Below are 24836 nucleotides of genomic sequence, written 5' to 3' on the forward strand. Positions count from 1 at the left end.
ATAATAACCCAAAGGTAACTCATTTCTTAGAACGTCTTCCTTTAAGAGGAACAGCAATAAAAAAAAAAAACAACCAAGTGCCTCCCTGATGCAGTGCTAGCTATGTTCTTGTCCTTTATCTATTTTAATTTAAAAGCTAAAAGATCCTGGGAAACTTTTGCTTAACTTCTGATTTAAAACTTAGACTCTTCATCCTGTATTTTTCCAGTTACCATGCAACAAATGCATATCAATATCAAGGCCATATACCTCAAGACAAAATTCAGAGCAATAGGACATAGATGCCAAGTACTTTGTCCCCTTAAAAACATATAGCCCACACCCTTGAAAAAGGACATTAGAATTCTACGGTATTTTTGAAGAGCAAAAAATCTCTTCCAAAGCTATAGCTTATAAAGATTTCCAGAAGCCACATCATACATAATCATAGTTAACTAATATTTTTTTGGTTAACGTGCTATGTAGTTTCCCCAGACTGAGCATTTTCACAATAATCCTACATAGTAAACACTATTATGATCTCCATCTTACAAAAGAATTAATTAAGAAATACAGAAGGATGGGGCGCCTGGGTGGCTCAGATGGTTAAGCGTCTGCCTTCGGCTCAGGTCATGATCCCAGGGTCCTGGGATCGAGCCCCGCATCGGGTTCCCTGCGCAGTGGGGAGCCTGCTTCTCCCTCTCCCTCTGCCTCTCTCCCTGCTCATGCTCTCTCTCTCTGTGTATCTCTGTGTCTCAAATGAATAAATAAAATCTTTAAAAAAAAAAAAAAAAAGAAATACAGAAGGTTAAAAACGTTTGCCCAAGATTACCGGAAAAGCTGGGCTTCCAAACATAGTCTAAAATCACAATACAAACTCCTTAATTACTCGATTACTTGACTACCTACCTAACTGCCTAAGCACTTAACAAATAAACGATCCCTCAAAAAACATGTAGGCATGGATGTACTTTTACTTTTCTACACGAAGTATATAAAAATCTTAATCCAAAAGAACCATTTGAATCAGCGATCTGAGCTTCCTAATCCATCGTAATAACACTGATTTTATTCTTAAATAAAATTTGAATCTACCTTAATTATGGAAAAGCTTCTTTAAAAAGTTCTTCCTTTTAATTATAACTAACATGTACTGAGGTAAGATGTGTACTTCACAGGCTTACCAGGTCAATAATCTTTTCTCCCTAGCCCTTCCTAATTCTTCACACTCTTCCAATTTCTTTTTTTGTCTCTTTCTTCTGTTTCAAAGTCCATGATCTCTGCCCATTGTGTCTAAAATTACCCCACTACCCCATCTGCCATAAATGAACACAAGTCTGGCTCATATTCAAATAACAAAGCTGGAAAGGACGTTAGCGAGATCAGGTAGGTCATCTTATCACACTTACTCAGATGCAGACACACTCACCACCAGTACACTGTGAACAGTGTCCCCTGAAATTGGGCCTGTCCTAAGCTAACAAATCCATTACTGGCCAAGGGAGGATTTGGGCTTCTCACTGCTCTCCATTACAATGGCCTCCCACTCCTTCTGTCTTGCCCACAGGAGGGACACCAAGTAGGAAGAAAACCAAACAAAGGTGATTTCTACTATTGGATAAAGGGAATTTCAGCCCCCTTTTATCTCCTTCGCTCACAGAAAGGTGTTTGGGGCCCTGGCTTATCTGGAACCGCTTTGTCAATTCTATTTGTCTCCACCACCTACATGCAGAGAATTAAACCAACAACAGCAATAATAAAAGCACTACTACCAGAAAACTGATAAAGGAAGTACATTTGTTGGGTTTTATACCCAAATAATGCCTAAAAGTCTTTAGAGGCTTTCTCTGTAATGATGTGCAGAACCCGTTTTAAAAAGTCTTGTAACAATCACCGGATGTGTGGCTCTGATATGTCATGAATTGTTTTTGAACACATGCTACCTATTGTAAGGAATTACAATTCTAATTCTTCACTCCAAAAGATTTTTTAAGATACTGCTTTGGATAAATATACTAAGTTGAACATGAAGTTTATGAAAGCCATATCTTATAAATCATTCATAAAAGGGAGGGAGCAAGAGACAAAAACAAGAATATACAGAGTTATCTAAAGAGAATGATTATTTGTGATAATTTCATGTAGAAAGAACTTTGCTTTATGAATGTCATTTGATCTTCTCATAAATCAGCAAACATTCAAGAATGATGCCTTTCAGAATTTGACCACAACCTACTGTAAGGAATACACACATCCTATGAAATAAAATTTTTACAAACCATTACTTACCCATACTAATTATAACATATTCTGATTTTTTTTTTAATACTGCTGATGACATGCTAAATTGGTTTCATGGCTCACCAGTGAATCAGAAGCCACAATTTGAAAACCTCTGCTCTACAAGAATCACAACATGTCAGAATACAGAAAGACAAAGTTGCTAAACCTGACAATATTGATAGACTAATCACATCCCAAGAGGCTCAATGAACATTTTAGGGTGATCTGAAGTAAAAGTCAAACATACAGAAAAAATTTTCAAATAACATCTGCATTAAGAACAAGTTTTGTATTAAGAAGAGCCTAAGTAAAAAGCACAGGAGGAAAAATAGATGCTTGAGATAAATTGGAGCAAACCCATTAGTTCTCATCTTCATTCAATAAACTATCACTATAAAACATTTGCCAAACACTGGGACAAATCACGCCAATATCTTGTATTTTATATGCTACTCTACTCCCAATCTGGTTTTCTATTAAAATTTCAAGACTGGGGGGCACCTGGGTGACACAGTTGGTTGGGCATCTGCCTTTGGCTCAGGTCATGATCTCCAGGTCCTGGTATCGAGCCCACGTCGGGCTCCCTGCTAGTGGAGGAGCCTGCTTCTCCCTCTGCCCCTCCCCCCGTGAGTGGCTATAAATAAATAAATAAATAAATAAATAAATAAATAAATAAATAAATAAATAAATAATCAATCTTGTATTAAAAATTCAAGATTAGGTATGCCTGGGTGGCTCAGTCAGTTAGGTGACTGACTTTTGGTTTCGGCTCAGGTCGTATCTCAAGGTTGTAGGATGGAGCCCCACGTTGGGCTCCACACTGAGCATGGAGTCTGCTTCGGATTCTCACTCCCTCCCCCTCTGCTTCCCCACCCCCTGCTCGCTCACGCTCTAAAATAAGTAAAAATAAAATCTTAAAAAAATTTTTCAAGATTAGCTGTAGAAGGTAGTAGGGAAGGAAGTAGTCTCTCAACAACTGGGGATCAGTACTGACACCATGTCCTAGCCCTGGCTTCCCTTCTACCGAGAGCAAATGCAGAAGAGAGATTCTGCTGCTCAGTCCCCCCACCTCTGCCAGCATTTAAATTAGGAATGTGTGTATGGGACAGAAAGAGAAATATTCTCAAACTGCCAGCCAGTTTTAGCCAGACATCTTCCTTGATCATTGTTTAGAAATACTGACAAGCCAAAGTAAGGAGATTATTTGGTCTGATCGTAATAAGCAACTAAAGGGGGCAAAAGTTTGTAATAAAGCAAACGTGAGTTCATAGTAAGTAATGTTCATTCTCCAGAAATGGAATGGAATACTTTTCAAATGACTAATAGTTCTGTCATTAGAAGTGTTAAGATTTCTTACACTGGTGGGAAATTAGAAGAGAGAACGTGAAAATCCCTTTCATCTCTGAGAAATCTGTAATTATTGGTTTAAATCTCCAACATCAGATAACATTTCAGAGGGACGTTAGAGGGTCAGATGGTCTTTTAGGCATCCATAAAAGATAATCCTATCCATCAGCAAAAACATAATGAAGATCACACTCCCCGCCCCCTCCCAAATCAATGGCTAGCCAAGGAAAACAAAATCAAACGTTTCATTTTCAAAATACCACCACCTGGTTTCACAAGCACACATACAACTCAAAAATCTACCGAATTAATCATTTTAAATATATATACAGTACATTGTGACATCAATTAAAACAACACTGCTTAAAAAAAAACCACCATGACCAGCTTTCCATCTTTGTAAACAAATTACATCCCTGCACCAAAACGATCAACATTAGAGCCGCACCCCAATATTTTCTAACTTTCTCTTTCAAATTTATTTTCTCATATATTCAAGTTCTATTGCCTTCTTCTCATTTTCCTAAATCAACACTCACCGAAAAGCATAGTAAACTAAGCTCTAATGCGCATCTCAATTCTGCGGCTGCTATTCAAATGGCATTCTATGGAACGTATCTTCCTTTAAGAATTTAAGTTGCTGCCCAAGTGTGTGCAGATTCTTTAACGATCTCATTTCCTTCTTTCCATGAGTTAAGGAAATTCACTTCTAGGTACTTCCATGCTACCACTTCATGGCTCAGCTGTCATTTTCTTCCCTGGCTCCTTATCCTGCAGCCACGCGAAAGAGAATCTGAAGACTAACAAGGGAGAGGAGGGAAACCCACAAGGCTACTCACGTCAGATTTGGAGGACATGTTCTCCTCCGCGTCGGAATCATTGGGATCCACGATATCGTCGAACGGCGGTAAAGTTGACTTCTTCTTCTCGGAGGTCTCGCTTTCAATTTTGACCTTTCCCATCTTGACGTGAGACTTATCTTTTGCCTGTTTTTTGTCGGCAGAACACGTGAGGATCAGTGGGGGTGCACTGGAGAAACTCTTAAATAAAGCCTCTGAGCTACTCTTCTTCCTCTTTTTGGCTGAGAGTTCTTCGGAATCTGAAGCGGGGGGCCTTTTACTGGGAGCCTTCTTGTCTTGCTGTCCACTGGTGACGGTGAGTAAGTTACTGTCTGGTTTGGGCTCTTTTGACATGGGTTTCGGTTCCTTGAAGGCCATCTTCGGAACGATCTTCTCTTCTTTCAGTGGTTTGTTTTCTTTGGGTTTCTTAGAGGATTCTTTGGAAGATTTGTTGTGATCCCTGGAAGGTTCTTTGAAGGCACTTTTATGTTCTCTGGAGTCTTTAGAAGGTTTTTCCTTGTGCTCCTTCGTTAATTTGTGAGGCTTTGAAAAACTGGTGCTGCTGCTGCAACTGCTACTGCTGCTGCTGCAGCTGCTGCTACTGCTGCTGCTGCTGCTGCTGCTACTGCTGCTGCTGCTGCTGCTGCTACTGCAGCTGCTGCTGCTGGTGTGGATGCTCCTGTTAGGGTCCTGCAGAAACGGGACAAGAAGATGCAACTCAGAGCTGCGGAGCAACCAGGAGGTGCAAGCCCGCTTCCCGGCATGCTCCACCTCCACGAGAACGATCTCTCTCTGACTGCTCGCAGATTCACTGCAAGACACAGCCAGAGCCTCGGCCTAACAGGTGGGGACAGGCTGGGCGAGGGCCACGATGGTCCAGGAGTTCAGGGGGGCCCAGCCGTCCGCCCCGGCATGACGAGCATGGCGCTCTAACCGTCTCAGTTCAACAGGTGTTCACTGAGGGCCTGTCCTGGGAGATACACAGAAGGGTAACACACAGCCCGACTCTCAGTAACGAGGATGTAGCCGGGAGCCGTGGGGGTTCCAAGAGCCACCGATAACGTGCTAGGACAACAAAAACAAGGGGGGGGCGCGCCCGTTAATTCCGTGGGGGGCATGATACAAGAATAATTCAGAAGTGTATGGAGAATTCAAACCTGAACTAGATACTTGAGGATCAGCAGGGAATTACTATGAAGAGAAGAATGAGAAAGTACTTGCAGACCAGGGACTAGAGTGAAGCACAACAAGGAGGGATCAAAGCACAGATTATGCTTGGGACGCAGCATTCAGCTATAGCAAAGATTGAGAAGGATGCAGAAAAACAGCCAGTGGTCACAGAGTTGGGTAATATTAATCCACAGGCTGGATGACGTTACATTTTAAATGGCTTTTTAATATAAAGAATCACAAGACTCAAGAAAAAATAATTCTCAATTTGAGATAAAAGGCAATTATTTTTTGCTATCCAAATTTCAAGAGCTAAGGAATAGGTCTCCCATCACTAGCAAAGGAAAAAAAAATGAACAGAACAAAGATTTTTACCTAATAGTTATTAAATGGACTGAAAAGTCTTCAGTTGTGCAATGATGAGGAAAGAGTTCATCACTGCCTATTCCATTCTAAATGTGTTACCTACTTTTTCACTCATATAAGTACTTCAGAATATATAACCTACACAGAACCTTTCTATTTAGGAGCAAAATTTAAATCCATACTTAACATATTTGTGAACCTCTACCATTAATAGTAAGAATAAGAAACAGAAGTAGATCCTTGACATGCAAAAATCCATACCAATACTATGAAAGAAAAGCTCTTTCTTGCTTACTTCCACCTCCTAATGGAATCAATGACAAATAAATGTCCAAATTTTCAAACAGAATTTACATCTCCATGGTTTGCTTATTATGCTGTACCTCTAACTCACCCACTTAAAATCAGTGCTATGTAAGCCAATCTTGTATCCCTTCAATATCTAGCACAATACAGAAAAGATACTGGGCAGGGGCTACGCTTTTCCCTAAAATGAACAATACTTTTAGGGTCTATGCTCCCCCCCCAAAAAAAGCATATATATGAATAAGCATCAGAAAGTAATACTCAATGTGAAGCTAACAACCAACAAAACTAAAAGGAAACCTACAGAATGGGAGAAGATATTTGCAAATGACATATCTGATAAAGGATTAGTATACAAAATATATAAAGAACTTATAAAACTCAACAAAAAAAAATAATCCAGTTAAAAAAAGGGCAGAAGACATGAATAAGCAGACATACAGATGACCAACAGGCACATGAAAGGATGCTCAACATCACTCATCATCAAGGAAATATAAATCAAAACTACTATGAGATATCACCTCACATCCATCGGAATGGCTAAAATCAAAAACACAAGAAATGATAAGTGTTAGCAAGGATATGGAGTAAAAGGAACTCTCTTGCTTTGTTGGTGGGAATGCAAACTGATACAGTCACTGTGGAAAACAGTATGGAGGTTCCTCAAGAAGTTAAAAATACTCTATGATCCAGCAATTGCACTACTAGGTATTTACCCGAATGATACAAAAATACTAATTTGAAGGGATACATGCACCTTGATGTTTACAGCAGCATTATTTTTTTTTTTAAAGATTTTATTTATTTTTCAACAGAGAGAGAGAGACAGCGAGAGAGGGAACACAAGCAGGGGGAGTGGGAGAGGGAGAAACAAGGCTTCCCACTGAGCAGGGAGCCCAATGTGGGACTTGATCCCAGGACTCTGGGATCATGACCTGAGCTGAAGGCAGACGCTTAATGACTGAGCCACCCAGGTGCCCCTACAGCAGCATTATTGATAATAGTCAAATTATGGAAAGAGCCCCAATGTCCATCGACTGATGAATGGATAAAGATGTGGTATATATACACACAATGGAGTATTATTCAGTCATAAAAGAGAATGAAATCTTGTCGTTTGCAAAAACGTGGATGGGGCTAGAGACTATTATGCTAACCGAAATAAGTCAGTCAGAGAAAGACAGATACTATATGATTTCACCCATATGTGGAATTTTTTTTTTTTTTTAAGTAGCCCAATGTGGGGCTTGAACTCATGATCCTGAGATCAAGACCTGAGCTGAGATCAAGAGTCGGATGCTTAACCAACTGAGCTACCCAGGCACCCCATAAATGGAATTTAAGAAACAAATGAACATGGGCGGGGGGGTGGGGGGGAGGGGGAACCAAGCAACAAGACTCTTAACTACAGAGAACAAACAGATGGTTACCAGAGGGGAGGGGGGATGGGGGAAATAGGTGATGGGGATTAAGGAGTGCACTTGTGATGAGCACCACTTGTTGTATGCAAGTGAGGAATCACTCAATTCTACACCTGAAACAACATTTTATGTTAACTGGAATTTAAATAAAAACTTGAAAAAAAAAAAGAGGTACTACTCAAAATGAAAAATTATTGTTCTGTTAGTGGGACTATGTATTTTTTTCTTCTCAATTTTTTTTCTCATTTGCTCAACAACAACAAAATGACATATACCAATTATTCCATTTATTTTTCTCAAGTGAGCATTTGGTTTCAAACTTCTAAAATGGATAAAGTTACTTGCAAAGACATGCTTTTATGCACCAAACTAGCTGATTCCTTACAAAACATCTCAATCTGAAAAAAAAAAATCTCAATCTGAGATTTAAAAGCAGAATGCTAAAGATAGTATTCATATTACTGAAACTACATTATTTTATAAATTCTATTACAAGACATTTCCTGGCATGTTAAGCAATACTATGAATAATTAAAATAAAGTATAATGGGCAAACTAAATTAAGGAAGAACATTTGAAATCTAATATCCTTGAGTTTTTTTTTTTAATTGGTTTGTTGACTCACTGAATTTTGGTAGTTTGCGATCAGTATTCTAATTACAGCTCTAGAACACCCAAGCATTGCTGCTTAATATTCAACCTTCATGGAGTATTACACATATTTTTATAAATGTGACTTTTAAAAATACACAGATTTTTACTTACCAACATGTTTCCTAATATTAAGCATTAAAAAACAGTAAATTTCAGTACCAAAAAAAACTTCTACAGAGGTCCTTCCATGATTTTTTTTTTTTAAGATTTTATTTATTTGACAGAGAAAGACACAGTGAGAGAGGGAACACAAGCAGGGGGACTAGGAGAGAGAGAAGCAGGCTTCCCGCCAAGCAGGGAGTCTGGTGAGGGGCTCCATCCCAGGACTCTGGGATCAGGACCTGAGCCGAAGGCAGACGCTTAATGACAGCCACCCAGGTGCCCCCCGTGATTTATTTTTAAAACGCTTTTGTAGGACAAACTAGAATTCTTAATGCAAAGTCCATAGTGGTATATGACACAGACTCTTGTGTCACAGAAAGTTTAAATTCGTCTTAATTACATACATATGATGTTAAGTATAAAACTCCAGAAATTTTATAACTTTTTACTCCCACGTTGGTCTAGGTATTTAATGCCCACTGTCAGCTTTTCACCAACCCAACAAATCTTCATAAAAGCAAGGCACCCAGCTATTCTCGCACCTGCCCCTTTACCAAAAAAGCTCTCTTTTTAAATTAAGACAACTGAGAAGTAAAAAGAAAAACATATTCCATAACACCCCAGATAAATAAAAATTTAAGAAATAACAAAATGGTGGAAGAATGGTCCCTAGTATACTGGACAACATTTTCTTTGTCCTGGGCCTTGTGATAAATGGCAAAGTTAAGATGTACTGTCCTCTGACTCCAGAGTCAAATATGCAATAAACGTAAAACAGAGACTTAGATGCAAAGTCAGGAATTAAACTGTTACTGACACAGAATAAAAGCTTTTACTAATTCTCAGCCTATCTATGCCATATATATTGGAGATCAAGCTACTGGCTTTTTAAAATTTTTACTGAACTATTAACTTCAACATTAAGTGCCACTAAGCAGAACAGACTAATTACCATTCAATGCGAAGTTTACACGTGTTGTGTAATTCAAATTCTCTTTGCCTGAGGCTCATTAGGACAAACTGAATATCAATATTAGGGAGAGCAAGTATGCGTAATTCAAACCTCAAATATTTAAGGCAAATGAGTGTTTAAACATACATATACATATTTGCACTAACTTTACTACCTATGAATATAGGATACAGAATTTTCTTTCATCCTCTCAGATTCTACTGAATGCTTCCTTGTTCTAATTTTCAGGAACAAAATGGGTCCTTTTAATGTATAATCTCTTCTAATACTACTTGTCAGCAACTCTAGTAGATAGCTTGCGAAAAGGTCTTAACTAGTGGACAAAATAAGGTTTTCTGATTATTTGTGGCTTTCAACTACTGTGTTATCGCCACGTCTTCTTCCTAATGCCACTGATAATGCAAAGCTGATTCTTTCTCCAGCTCCTGTCTCTTCTCTTTACTTATGCTCTTATTTTTGGTCTCTGTCCTACTTCATCTAGCTTCTGTGTTGTACAAGATTTTCAGATCATTCATATCTTGTTCAGTGAAATCTGCATACGGACAAATAAACCCTCTCAGAAGAGTTTTATTTATCCAAAAGCAATAAACTCTCCTCTAAAAGTTTATTTGTCCACAGTGCATCTGAAAAGGATACTTCCTAGAAACTGTAATATAGTCCAAAAGAGTATGCATACAAAAGGTTGGGTAAAACAGTCAAAGATAAGCTTTCAAACTAAAAATCTCTCCTGTAACACCATTAAACACATGACAAATGGCACAGAAGGGTGATCATTTGAAGCTAAGAATAAAGTATAAAAATTCAGGATTCTGGGGAAAAGGAGGACCTTAAATTTGACTTACCTCCCCCAACTTTAATCCCAAATCCAATCCATTTACCTTCTTGAACCAGTCAGCTCTGGGAACCAACAGATAGTGAATGAGGCCTGAAGAATGTGGCCAGGGGATGACGGGCATCTTGAAAGAGGACTGATACAGGGCTTGCTCTGCTCTGGGCTCTAAGCAAGACTCAGAAAAGTTGTGCACACAGATAATATGCACAAGTATGGCCAGCCTCCCTGCTCTAAGGATGTTCAGGAGGCGCTCAACAGGAGGGGGAAATCCCCTCTACTCTTGAGGCTGGAGATGCAAGGAGACCAGAAGGAAAGTAGAGGGTCTCCCAGGTGTATACACATGAAATACACAACATGCCTGCATCTACAGTAGAGGCTGAAATGCCTGTACCTTTCATCACTTATAGGATTACAAAAACCTAAGGTCTTCTAACAACTCAACCTGAACCCCAATGCACATAAATAACATATCCAAGAGTCGGTGAGAGTATGAGAGAGCAGACCTACCAGATTTTCTGAAGGACACAGATGAAACACTGAGGTCAAAAATAGTATGATTACTTCAGAAGAGGCACAACGGAGAACAAAAAAAAATTTCCATGGATTTAAAATATTAGCTGAAATAAAATGTAAAAATAAAACCTCCAAGCTGAATAATTCAGTAGATAAATTAAAGGACAAGATAGACTCTAGACGAACCATGAGAGACTATGGACTCTGAGAAACAAACTGAGGGTTTTAGAGGGGAGGAGGGTGGGGGGATGGGTTAGCCTAGTGATGGGTATTAAGGAGGACACATATTGAGTGGAGCACTGAGGATTATATGCAAACAATGAATCATGGAACACTACATCAAAAACTAATGTATGGTGACTAAAATAACATAATAAAATAAAATTTTTTAAAAAAGGACAAGATAGACTCTAGATGATGGCATGAAGGATCAACTGGAAGAAATCTCAAAGCATAAAGTAAAGATACAAAGAGACGAAAATCATTAATGGAAAAGAGAAGAAACCTGAAGAACAGACTGAGGAGCCCTAACTGATGTACCAACCAAGGAAGAGTTCCAGAAGAATCTCTTGAAGGAGGAAAAGGAAAAGATGGGAGAGAGGTAATAAAGTAATACGGAAAAAAGTAAAGACTGAATTGCAAGCTCACAGGGCTCTTCAAGATCCAGGCAGGACTAATAAAAGAGACACACTCAAGAACATCACGCTAAAATGCCTCAACTTTAAGGATAAAAATAAAACTTTACAAGTTACCAGCAAGAATAATTACTTAAAACTAAAAAAGAATGAAATTACATGAGACTTTATAACAGTGGAACTGAGAAGAACAGTAAAATTGAGACTGCTGGGAGAAAAAGCAGAACCACCCAAACATCCTACATACACAGTCAGTGTGAAAGAAGTGTTTGCCAAAATTTAAGGATTCAAAGAGCACATCACCCACTGCCCCATCTAAGGAAAGGACTTGAGAAGGGATTTTAACGAAACAGTAACTGAATTAGAAATGAGACCTTTCAGTGTGGGAAGATGGAGAGGAGAGGAAACAAGAGTGCAATGTACCTTGTCTTCTATACAGAACTAAATCTAGATGGATAATCAACTATCTGGAATATGTAATAGAAGTACTGAATGTGAATTCCTGACACACACACACACATACACATACAAAAGGCTAACAAAAATCTGGATCTAAAAAATTAAATTATCTCTAGAAATTTAGGTACATTAGAGAAGGTTGGAGTATCAAGGTGAGGGAAAATGCTGGTATCATTTTTACATGGTAAAATAGAAAAAACTGGATTATGAGCCAATGAAAGGGAAGGTGGTCAATAATGAAATGGAAAAGTACAGAACTGCCACATAAACAGGAGGAAACTCAGAAATGAATATCAACTTGAAAATAAAAGCAAAATTCAGAAAAATGGAAAAAGTCACAAATATAAGTAATAAAAACAAGTATTACTCACAAAATAAAAAAAGGAAGCTGAATTCTCCCATTGAAAGACAGATTGTTAGACTGGGTTAAAAAGACAAAGGGCATATACAGACTGTTTGTAAGAAATACAACATCAAACAACTGAGAAAAGTTTTAAGATGAAGGAATGGGCCAAGAACTATCCACTAATTGGCCCCAAAAGAAAGAAAGCATGAGTGCTACATTCATATCACACAATGTAGAATTCAAAGTTAAGAGGACCAAACGCATAAACCGTTTAGAAGCTATGTTATATAAAGCAAAAGGTATTGAATATGTAAGAAAAACTTGAAAAACATTTCATTGAAATGAGAAATCACTAAATCTTTGTCAGAAATGGACAAATTTAATGAAATGAGCATAGACATAGTGAAACTGGCAGAAACAACCCACAAATCTGATTTAATAATTATATATAAAACTTTCTATCTCTTGCATAAAGTTTACGATTTTATATGTGCTCATGAAACAATGAAAAAAATCAATCATAAAGGTATCATAAATGAACTTTAAAATAATCTATTTTAAATGCTTGAATGGATTATATTGGTTGGTCATACTCTAATAAAATTAGAAAAATCAAGACAAATCAGTCAGAAGAAAATAATGAAAAGACCATTTCATGTAAAAAATCTAGGAGCACAGAGGCACCTGGGTGGCTCAGTTGTTGAGCGCCTGCCTTTGGCTTAGGTCATGGTCCCGGGGTCCTGGGATCGAGCCCTGCATCGGGCTCCCTGCTCAGCGGGAAGCCTGCTTCTCCCTCTCCCACTCCCCCTGCTTGTGTTCCCTCTCTCGCTGTGTCTCTGTCAAATAAATAAATTAAAAAAAAAAAAATCTAGGAGCACAGCAAAACATATGCTAAAAAGAAAATGTATACCCTTTATTGTATTCATTTTAAAAAGGAAAAGAAGGGGTGGGGCAAGGGGGTGCAGGGGAACCAAGTATAAGAATACACTTAGTACTCACTCTGAAAAACTAGAAAAAGATCCACAAATACGCAAACATTATAATACCAAATATAATGAAGAAAGTAAAATAAACAAATTTCGTGAAGATCTATGCTTTAAAATAATGGCCTTAAATGTACATTTGAGGTTGAAATTTTAAGGAGAAATTCATCAAGTTAATTCTGACAAATTTATCAAGTTAATTCTGACTTAAAGGAGATCTACAATTTCTTTTTGATAATCAACTAGAAAAGGCGAAGTTACTTGAATTTAAAATCATGATCTACTATAAAAGAAATAAAATTGAGGAAATAGTAACAATATTTCAAAATAGGTAGATGGATACCCCAAAAAACAGCCACACAGTTGTGTTGGGGGGAGGGGTGGTAGAATTGGGGGAATGGTGGAGCAAAGTGGACTGCTGATAATTTTTATGGGCTTTTTAGTACCATTTGACTTTATAAATGTTTTATGAATAAATATTAAGACAAGATTGTACAGCAGAAAACATCTCAAAAACAACTGGTTGGAAACCAATTTTGGTTTGGAAAAAAAATAACCAAAATTGATTTGAACACCAAGGCTAAAACTGGAAGCAACAGGCCCAAAACTTAACATTTATCAGTCAATGAATGGGTAGGGAGCTAAAAGAACATTACATGAATGGAAAAGAAATAGTACTTGAGAAGAGCAACAGGGGTCTTTCATTCAAAAACAATCTAAATGGGGCGCCTGGGTGGCTCAGTTGGTTAAGTGACTGCCTTCGGCTCAGGTCATGATCCTGGAGTCCCGGGATCGAGTCCCGCATCGGGCTCCCTGCTCAGCAGGGAGTCTGCTTCTCCCTCTCCCGCTCCCCCCTCTTGTGCTCTTTCTCTCTCTCACTCTCTCTCTCAAGTAAATAAATAAAATCTTAAAAAAAAAAAACAAAAACAATCTAAATGGCCTGTACATTAAAAGCACATCAAATATTTATACATATACGAGAAAGAAAAAGAAAAGTCTGCTGTTATAGAGCACAATGCTTTGGAAGGTTTTACTTGTTTTTATATTTTTTTTTATAATGTTGTATCATTTTTGGAGGTGATACTGAACCAGGAAGTTAGAAGGAACCCTACAGTATACCTCCACAGCTCAGGGAAGAAAAAATAAAGCCTCTTCTAGACTTCACCAGGGAGGAGCAACAGACAGATTAAAGAAAATGAAGAATCACATCCTCAAATTCCTCAATTTGCCTGGATCTATATATTAGTCAACTAAATAATAAAGATATAACTACACCTACAGAAATATAGTTAAGGCTGGATTTTGCACAAATGACAGAAGATACAGCAATCACCCTATTAGTAATGAACAAATAACATGAAAGAGAATCAAAAAATGATATTGATCATTCAAGGAGAGAATCTAGAAGAGTAACAGATTCCCCTCAGCCATACCAGGCTATGAGTTCTGCCAATTCTTTATTAAGACAGATTGGCCTTAATAACAGGTACAAAGAGCATGTCTGGCAAGCAAAAGAGACACACTTGAGGACTTGAAGGAGGAAGTCAGTAAGAACAGCCATTCGTTTTAGGAAGATCATCTGGTAGCAATGTGGTGGAGAGGCTAAGGTGGGTACAGAGTGAAGAAAGGCCACTTAGAGGACTACTGCACTGGGGGAGGGTGATCATGGTGGCAGTGAAATGCTTACTAGCCCAGACTCTGATGTAGCAGCTTTCCAGTGACTAACTCAACAATCTTGTGAAGTAGCTATTATTAGCTCCATTTGACAAGGGAAGAGTCTGAGGCACAAAAACCAATGTGCCCAAAGACCTATCTATAATTGGTGGTAGAACGGAGATTCAAGCCCAGATGGTCTGGCTCGAATGCCCATACTCTCAACCAGTATACATCCACCAATGTTTCAGAGGTCAGTTGGTTTTGAAACCAACTTGCCAACATAACCTGAGCTGGAAATGAAAAAAGGATGGGTAGAAAGGAGCAGGGGCTCAATGACTTCCAAAGAACAACACTGAACATGCCTGCCATCTAGGCAGAACTACATAAAGGAACTTCTACTTTATTCCATTAGAGGGGGTACAACATACTAGTTTTTGGTAAGTGGCAAATAACTTATTCTGAAATCAGTGGCTCTTCCTATATATGTTTCAAGTGGCTTAAACTTTGAGTCTTTGTTACTAAATAACTATTTTAAACTTAACAGACATTAAAATGGCTATGTTCAGAGGGCTTGTGCGATACTGAAAAATCAACCTTTCCTCTAATATACCTACAGAGCACATGTTATCTCCAATTATTTTAGAGTATCACAAAAGTATAAGATCCATCTCATCTCACAATTAAACGTTTTCAAAATCAATGTAAAAATCTGCCACACTATATAATTTGAAATAACAGAAATGTATAGTGCTCAAATAAATGATCACCTCCACAGGGGGTAGGGTAGGGAGGTCACTGAATATGAAAACTAAAGGATGCCACAGGGCCTCCATAGAAGGTATTTAAAGAGAGAGGGAATGTGAGAAATTTAGCACAAAAACAAGGAGGCAATTTTAAAGCCCCCAAACACATGATTGTACCAGGAAATATAATAACAGTACATACCTTAGCTGTTAAGAAACATTTTAACTACTCAGAACCGTGCACAGTGTTTACTGATTTTCAACTTGTAGAAATTAATTTAATCAGCTCTGCCACTTGCTAAGTGACTTAAATTTCTTTGTCGGTAAAATGGAGACCATATCACCTAAACCATCAAGGTCAACTTGATGATTAAATAGGTTTCATATACGTAAAGTCTTGTGTGTGTGCCTATTTGTATGCAACTTATATAATTAATTTACTTATAATTAATGTGCTTGGCACATAGCAGAAACTCTGGAAGTGCTTTCACTTACTAGTCACTACTCAGATACGCAAGAAAACTTAAAATGTGTTATGTAACACAATGTTATCAAGTGTGACAACGAAAAAGTAAATGTCTGGATGACAAGCACAAAGGTAGAAACAGGTACAGAGAAGGGAAAGAAACTCTAGGATACTCTGAGTTTCCAAAGCTGAGAAGCAAAAGACACTGTCCAGAGTTGGTGGAACAAAAAGGTTCAATATCTAGAAAGTTAGGGACACCTAGCTGGCTCAGTCAGAGGAGCATGCAGCTTTTGATCTTGGGGTTGTGAGTTTGAGCCCCACATTGAGTATAGAGATTACTTAAAAATAAAGTCGTTAAAAATATATATATCTCCAACTTACATCCAAGACAAGAATTTAAAATGGTGTCACATACTAGGAGGAAAAGTAGATGGAGCAAATGGGTTAGAGTCTCTTGTAGAAATAGAAGCATAAGCATATAGCTGGAAACTCTGGGCAGTAACTGTAGAGCTTTAAAAAAAGAAAAAAGAGGGGTGCCTGGGTGGCTCAGTCATTAAGCATCTCTGCCTTCGGCTCAGGTCATGATCCCAGGGTCCTGGGATCGAGCCCCGCATCGGGCTCCCTGCTCGGCGGGAAGCCTGCTTCTCCCTCTCCCACTCCCCCTGCTTGTGTTCCTGATGTTGCTCTCTCTCTCTCTGTCAAATAAATAAATAAAATCTTAAAAAAAAAAAGAAAGGAAAAAAGAGAAAGGAAAAGGAAAGAAGAGAAAAAAGAAAATAGAGAAAGAGAAAGAAAAGAGAGAAAACAGTTAAATTGTTTCCTTCTAGGAAGTGGAAAGAAGATGCGGGGGGTGGAGGGGGCATATAGGCCTTCTCGGTTTTGCTGAATACCATCCCTTGCTATTTAATTCTTTTAAACCATGTACATTAATTATTTTGATATAAAATGTTTTCAACCTCCCAAAGGTATTTTTACATTCTCTCTTCTTTCATGTACCCATTTGCACTTCAGAGACTTTGTGAAATAAATTTTGCATTAGAAAAAGAGAAACTATTGAAGTAAGTGACCACTCTCTTCCTGTGTTTTAAAATTTTTTCATTTTTCCTACTGATGTAGTCTGAAAGTCTTTTTGTTTTTGAGCAAACTGCAATCAAGCTCTCTAATCTACAGATTTAGCTTAAGATACTTAGATTACATTCTGAGTTTTATTCATTATACTTATACCATTTAAAGATGAGGAAAATAAATCTATAAATCATATTTACAACTGAGAAATGGAAACAACTGAAAATTCAGTTCTAAAGTGAACAAGTAGTATGTATGTATGTATGTATGTATTTATTTTTAAAGATTTTATTTATTTATTTGACAGACAGAGAGAGACAGTGAAAGAGGGAACACATGCAGAGGGGGTAGGAGAGGGAAAAGCAGGCCTCCTGCTGAGCAAGGAGCCCAACAAAGGGCTCGATCCCAGGACCCCCCCCAAAGGCAGAGGCTTAACTACTGAGCCATCCACACGCCCCAAAATAAGTAGTATTTAAATTTTCATTTCCCTAGCCCTTTGTTCAAAAGCATTAAAAGTAAACCCAATTAATATTTTCTTCAGTATTAAAAATATATTGAAGTACTGTATTTGCATGTAAATATAAATTTAACTGTAAAGTATCAATGGCAAAAATATTCAGTATTTTGGGCGCCTGGGTGGCTCAGTTGGTTAAGCGACTGCCTTCGGCTCAGGTCATGATCCTGGAGTCCTGGGATCGAGTCCCGCTGCTCGGCAGGGAGTCTGCTTCTCCCTCTGCCCCTCCCCCCTCTCATGTGCTCTCTCTCATTCTCTCTCTCTCAAATAAATAAATAAAATCTTTAAAAAAAAAAAAATTCAGTATTTTACAAAATAATATTCCAAGGAGACAAGATTTTAAAAAGCCCTCCTTTCTCAAATGACTAGTTTCAGCTATGTAGTATATACTATAAAATACTTTTGTTTCAGAATCCAATCTTGTTTAAAATGCTTCTATTCATATACTATAACCTGACTTGCTATGGCTTAAATTCTAAATTATACTTAAATACTGTTAACAGCTAGTTATATTTAAAGACTTTGCAGTTTCAAGTAAACTTCTCTTTACTTTTGTGGTTTGAAACTAGAAACTTGAAGTAATAATTATATCATTTCTCTTTCTAGGTTTATATATGTTTACCTTTGTACAATTTTTTTCTTCAACAAGCTTTAAAACATATTGGCCAGATCATTCTAGTCTTCTCTTTTAGTACTAGCTAAATTGCTGACAATGAGGCTTGATAAGCAATTGTTACTCATAGAGAGTAGTCAATCTTCAACATATATGGGGATGGAGTAGCTGGAAGTGTAAGATGAAACACAGTGCCTGGCACATAGAAATTCAACAAATCATTGCAAAAATAAAAAACCCAAACAGAGACACAATTAAATAATGGGAAAATATAATCACAGTTACGCTCTCCTGTCTCAGTAGTTATTCTTACACATTGAGTCTCCAGGATATGGGAAGAACTACGGTAAAACTAGATGTACAAGGAGCCTGGGTGGCTCAGTCATTAAGAGTCTGCCTTCGGCTCGGGTCATGATCCCAGGGTCCTGGGATCAAGTCCCACATCGAGCTCCCTGCTCGGCAGGAAGCCTGCTTCTCCCTCTCCCACTCCCCCTGCTTGTATTCCTGCTCTATCTCTCTCTCTGTCAAATAAGTAAATAAAATCTTAAAAAAAAAAACACAAAAACTAGATGTACAATGGTTTCTGGGGAAAAAACCTAATTTGGACAATATGGTGGACTCTTTGGGAACTCTCACTATAATACAACTAGATATTGGATAATTACAAAATTCTTCAGCACTGGGCTTATTTTTAAAAAAGGAAAATTCTAAGAATCAAGAGTATATGAAAGAGAAAGAAAAAGAGGAGAAGGGAGGGGTTAAAATGTGAACTGTGAATTTTACATGAGATGAGGTGCCCAAATGGCATACAGGTTTATGTTCTCACATGTCTCCAAAGACCAAACCTGAAGTCTATAGCCTATTTGGAAACCTGAACCTCAGAGTCTCTCAGAAATTGAGGAGAAGCCTTCACAAATCTGCTATTAGAGAAAAGTACCCTGAATTCAGACTTCAGGATTCCCAAAGTTCAGTTAAATCAAAGATGAACTCACAATTTAAAAATATTCCTGAACACAAAAAAAACAAGCCACTGTGATCTGAGAGTCTGAGGAAGAGCCCTAAGGATCTTACATACAGGAATCATTAGATGCAAAATATATAATAATAATATATAAAGTGTGAAAAAAGAAAAAAGTGGGAATCCAAAAAGTGACCAATAAGAAATGAGTAAGAAAGACCAGGACACTGAAAAGAAACAAATAAGACTTTAAGAAATGGAAGGGAGGAAAAAAAATCACTGTTGGAATTAATATCTCAATGGATTAAACAGCAAACTAAACACAGCTGAAAATAATTAGTGAACCAGGGACGCCTGGGTGACTCAGTATTAAGCATCTGCCTTCAGCTCAGGTCATGATCCCAGGATTCTGGGATCAAGCCCCACATCAGGCTCCCTGCTTGGCAGGAAGCCTGCTTCTCCCTCTCCCATTCCCCCTGCTTGTGTTCCCTCTCTCCCTGTGTCTCTCTCTGTCAAATAAATAAATAAATAAATCTTAAAAAAAAAAAAGAATTAGTGAACTGGAAGACAGATATGAAGAATCTGCCAGAAAGCACACAAAAATATAAGAAAATGGAAACTATGAAAGCTATTAAGAGACATGGAGAACAGAATAAAAATAATAAATATCTAATCAGGGACTCAGAAAAAATACGGAATACAGGTGACATAATGGCTGAGAATTTTCCAAAACCATAAAAGCCATGAATCCACAAAAAGAGTAAGTACAATATAAAAAAAGATATATACATAAATGAAAAAGAATTTACTCCTAGACACATTGTACTAAAAATGAAGAACACCAAAGACAAAAAAGATTGTAAAAGCAATAAAAAATAAGAGATCACCTACTGAAAAAAAAAAAAAAAACAAATAAATGAGTGGTATACTACAGCTGGCTAACACAGGCTTACAAAAGCCAACTCTTAAATTTTCAGGAATTCTGTGAGCCAGTTTTTTTTAAAGGTCATTAGTAGAAGTTAAATTATATAAATGTACAAGTAGAAAAATACAAAAAGCAGTTGTAAGAAATGAAACTCATCACTTCCTAGTTATTTTACTTCATATTATTATCTGTGCTCTCGAAGTAATTACTTATGTCTATCAATCAGAATAGGGGAAATAGTTCATAACTGTGTGCTACTGCACATTCCTCCCAGCTCAGCAAAACTGACCCAACACAGCATGAGTATTACACCATAGAAATAAACCTAAAAACCAAGACTTTCTTCCCCAGGAAGGTAACTGCTGAACATCTACTATCATAACCCTGAATTAGACTGACATCAGACTTCACAAAAACAAAATAATATTTTCAAAGTATTGCAAGTAATGTCAACCTAGAATTGTATAACCAGCAAAACCACTTTTCATAACAGGGGCAACAGTCAAAACTTTTATAGTATAACAAAAATTGAGTTTACTAACAGGAGACTTTCACTAAAAGAATTTTCATAGGATTTACTTCAGGAAGAAGACAAATGAATTCAGGAAGAAATTATGGTAGGGGCGCCTGGCTGGCTCAATCATTAAGCGCCCGCCTTTGGCTCAGGTCATGATCCCAGGGTCCTGGGATCGAGCCCCGCATTGGGCTCCCTGCTCGGCAGGGAGTCTGCTTCTCCCTCTGACCCTCCCCCCTCTCATGTGCTCTCTCTCATTCTCTCTCTCTCATAAATAAATAAAATCTTAAAAAACAACAACAGATGAGAAAGCTATAATTTTTTACCGACAAATTTGAAAGTAAATTCTTAGGCAAACGTGACTTACTAAAACTGACCCACAAAGAAACAAAACTCAAGCATAATCCTTTATTAAACAAGTAGTTTAAAAATCTTTCTGCAAAGAAAATATCAGGCCCACAAGGTTTTACAAGCAAATTCTAGAAAAAGATAATTTCAATCTCACAAAAACTCTTCCAAAAGATGGAAAACAGAAAACATTTCTCACTTCATGTGGTGAATATTATCAAAGTAACAAAACTTGCCAAGAAGAGTAAGAGAAACATAAATCAAGAATATGGATGCAAAATTTTTGAAGAAAATATTAGTACTATTAACCCAGTTGGGAGTGGACCCTAAGAGAGCAGAACCAAATTGGTTTTATCAAGAATTCCAAGAATATCCCAAGAGTAGTTTAGCATGATAAAAATGCTTGTCAAGCACCATATTAACAGATTAATGATGAACAAAACCATCTGTTCATCTCAAGAGATGTTAAAAAGTTGTGTGATAGAAAAAAATCCATGTATGATTTTTTTAAAACAGAAAGAAAACAAAACTCTTAACAAAACAGGACTAGGAGATAAATTTCTTAACATGACAAAACGTAGCTACTAAAATCCCATGCAAACAACATTCTAAATGGTGAATTACCAGAATTATTTCCTTTAAAATAAAAAACATTTGGGGCACCTGGGTGGCTCAGTCGGTTAAGCATCTGCCTTCAGCTCAGGTCATGATCCCAGGGTTCTGGGATCGAGCCCCGCATCGGGCTCTCTGCTCAGCGGGAAGCCTGCTTCTCCCTATCCCACTCCCCCTGCTTGTGATCCCTTTCTCGCTGTCTCTCTGTCAAAAATAAATAAATAAAATCTTTTAAAAATAAATAAATAAATAAAATAAAATCAAAAACATTTATACTTAATGGTTTACTGGTAGTCCTACTAACAGAAGACCACAAAAGGCAGGGGAAAACAAGATAGAAAAACACAAAATAAGAAAAACATGTCATTATTTACATATTATGACAGTCCACATAGAAAACTAAAGGACTATACATAAACACTAGAATTAGGGACACCTGGTTGGCTCAGTCAGTTGTGCGACTGAGACAGGTTATGAGATGGAGCCCCGTGATGGGCTCCACACTCAGTGGGGAGTCTGCTTGAAGATTCTCTCCCTCTGCCCCACCCCTCCTATGCACAAGCACACACACTCTCTCTAAAATAAATGATAATCTTAAAAAAAAAATTTTTTTACTAGAATAAGTTTAGTAAGATGGTTAGAATCATCAATCTGCAAATGTAAACTGCCTATTTTTAATTAATTTTTAATTCCAGTATGTATATTTACACATCAGCAACACATAGAAAATAAGAGTCTGCTTACAAGAACAATTAAAAAAAATTAAAAGAACCTAGGAATAAACAAAAACCAGTTAGACCTTTATCAAAAATATCTTAACATTTTAACAACTTTAAAGAAAGCCTAAATACACTGATAGACTAGCTTCATGGATAAGAACACTCATTAGTCACATATTCAATGTAATTTCAATCCAAATCCTAGTAGTTTTCCAAAGAACTTAAACTGATTCTAAAATTTATATGAAGAAAAAAGAATGATGTAATAGAACTTGTCACATCATACAGCAAACCTCATTTTAAAACTATAGCAATTACAACATCATGATACTACTACTACAGAGATCAACAAACTGACCAATGGAATAAAAATGAACCACATCCCCCCAACAGATTCACAAATATATGAAAATCTGACATTGGACAAGGTAGGCACTATGGATTCCTGGGTAAAGTACAGACAACTCAATAAAATGTGCTGGGACTGCTTTTCTATATAGGAAAAAATTTAAATTAGACTCTTACCTCATACCATACATAAAATCAATTCCAGATGTTTGAAAATATTTAAATGTTAGACAAAACTTCTCAAACATGTTAGAAAAAAACACTGGAGATTATCTATATGACCTTGGGGTATAGAAGAACATAATAAGCAGGACACAAAAAGAACTAACCATAAAAAATCTGACCACATTAAAATTAAGAATTTCTGGGGGGGGGTGGGGGGATGGGTTAGCCTTAAAGAGGGCACGTTCTGCATGGAGCACTGGGTGTTATACGCAAACAATGAATCATGGAACACTACATCAAAAACTAATGATGTAATGTATGGTGATTAACATAATTTAAAAAAGAAAAGAAAAATAAAATTAAGAATTTCTGTTTATCGAAAGATACCATAAACAAAGTAAAAGAGGCACTAAATAAGCTAACTAGAAAAAGATATCTACAGTAAATATAACCAATGGATCCATATCTCCAGAATATAAAAGACCCCCAACAAATAAGCAGAAGACATGAACGCATTTCACAGAGAAAGAAACATAATTGGCCACTGAAATGTATGCTTAGCCACATTACTAATCACTGAAATACAAGATCAGACAGTGATAAGATAATTTTATGCCTACAAAATGGGCATAGATGAACAAGTCTGACTACAAAAGAGTGCAATGGAATTTCTTTACATATTGCTGACATAGGACTCAAAATTGTTACAACTACTATATAAAATATTAAAAAGCCAAATATGTAAATGCCCTATGACTCAGCAATTTCATTTATAGGTATATACCATAAAGCAGTATTTCTCTAAGTGGGCTGGGAGACCAGCAACATCAGTATTACTTGGATGCTTTTTAGAAATACCAGATTCTTTTTTTTTTTTTTTTCCAAGAATTATTTATTTAGGAGCACCTGGGTGGCTCAGTTGGTTAAGCGTCTGCCTTCGGCTCAGGTCATGATCACAGGGTCCTGGGATAGAGCCCCACATTGGGCTCCCTGCTCAGTAGGGAGTCTGCTTCTCCCTCTCCCTCTGCCCCTGCTCCTGCTCTCTTTCTCTCTCTCTCTCTCATGTGCTTGCGCATTTTTTAAAAACCTTATTTTTGAGAGGGAGCACACGTGCACGCAAGTGAGTGTGCATGGGGTGAGGGAGGGAGAGGGAGAGAGAGAATCCCAGTCTCCCCACTGAGCACAGAGCCCTATGCAGGGCTCAATCCCAGGACCCCAAGATCAAGACCTGAACTGAAACCAAGAGCTGGATTTGGTTAACCCACTGAGCCACCAAGGTGCCCCAGAAATTCAGATTCTTAAGGCCCATCCCAGACCTACCGATTAAGAATCTGTGTAGTGGGGCACATAAGTCCTCAGGTTTACTAACTCTCCAAGTGATTCTCATGTGCCCTACAGTTTGAGAGCCACTGATTCAGAGCATTGTTATTCAAACAGAACCTATTAGTGAGACTGGAAAGCAGTACGATGGATTGCATCACTGTCTGTAAGTCAACTGGTATAAAATAAAATAGATTGAGTCCTGTGTAGTAATGTAAAAAAAAAAAAAAAAAATTTAATTTACTAAGCTTTTGTCTCATTTGTTTATGTGTATTTATATATATGGGTCCTTTCATTATGCAGAACGTATTTTTTTTTTTAAAGAACATATTTCTTACTATGGGTCACAGTCATAAAAGTTTGAAATCCACTGCCCTAGAGAAACTCCTGTACATGTGTACTGACGAAATGCCCAAGGAGGTTCATAACTGTATTGTTCACAGCAGCGGGGGGGGGGGGGGGGGGGGGGAGTACAAAAACAAAAACAAACAAAAAAAGGGGTGAGTCTAGATATCTAGATAACAAGGGAATGGATATGCAAATCGTGCTATATGGACCATTATACAGCAGTGAAATCAGTAACATAACAAGAACAAATCTTACACAGTACTGAGTAAATAAAGCAAGTCACAGAAAATTACCTACAGTATTATACCATT

At 37.5% G+C, this 24836-nt stretch overlaps 1 protein-coding gene across 2 annotated transcripts in view; it reads right to left on the bottom strand.

The window, feature by feature from the left end:
• MLLT3 (MLLT3 super elongation complex subunit) overlaps positions 1-24836 on the bottom strand; it is a 282898-nt gene that overhangs the window by 68085 nt on the left and 189977 nt on the right. For both annotated transcript variants that reach the window (XM_045882476.3, XM_045882477.3), the window contains exon 5: positions 4449-5138. In XM_045882476.3, the coding sequence (XP_045738432.1) occupies positions 4449-5138 (690 nt within the window). The remainder of the gene's footprint in view (positions 1-4448; positions 5139-24836) is intronic.

Source organism: Mirounga angustirostris, unplaced genomic scaffold, assembly GCF_029215605.1.
Source record: "Mirounga angustirostris isolate CCGP_5_RB_7025 unplaced genomic scaffold, mMirAng1.0.hap1 SCAF_15, whole genome shotgun sequence".
Taxonomy (NCBI): Eukaryota; Metazoa; Chordata; class Mammalia; order Carnivora; family Phocidae; genus Mirounga; species Mirounga angustirostris.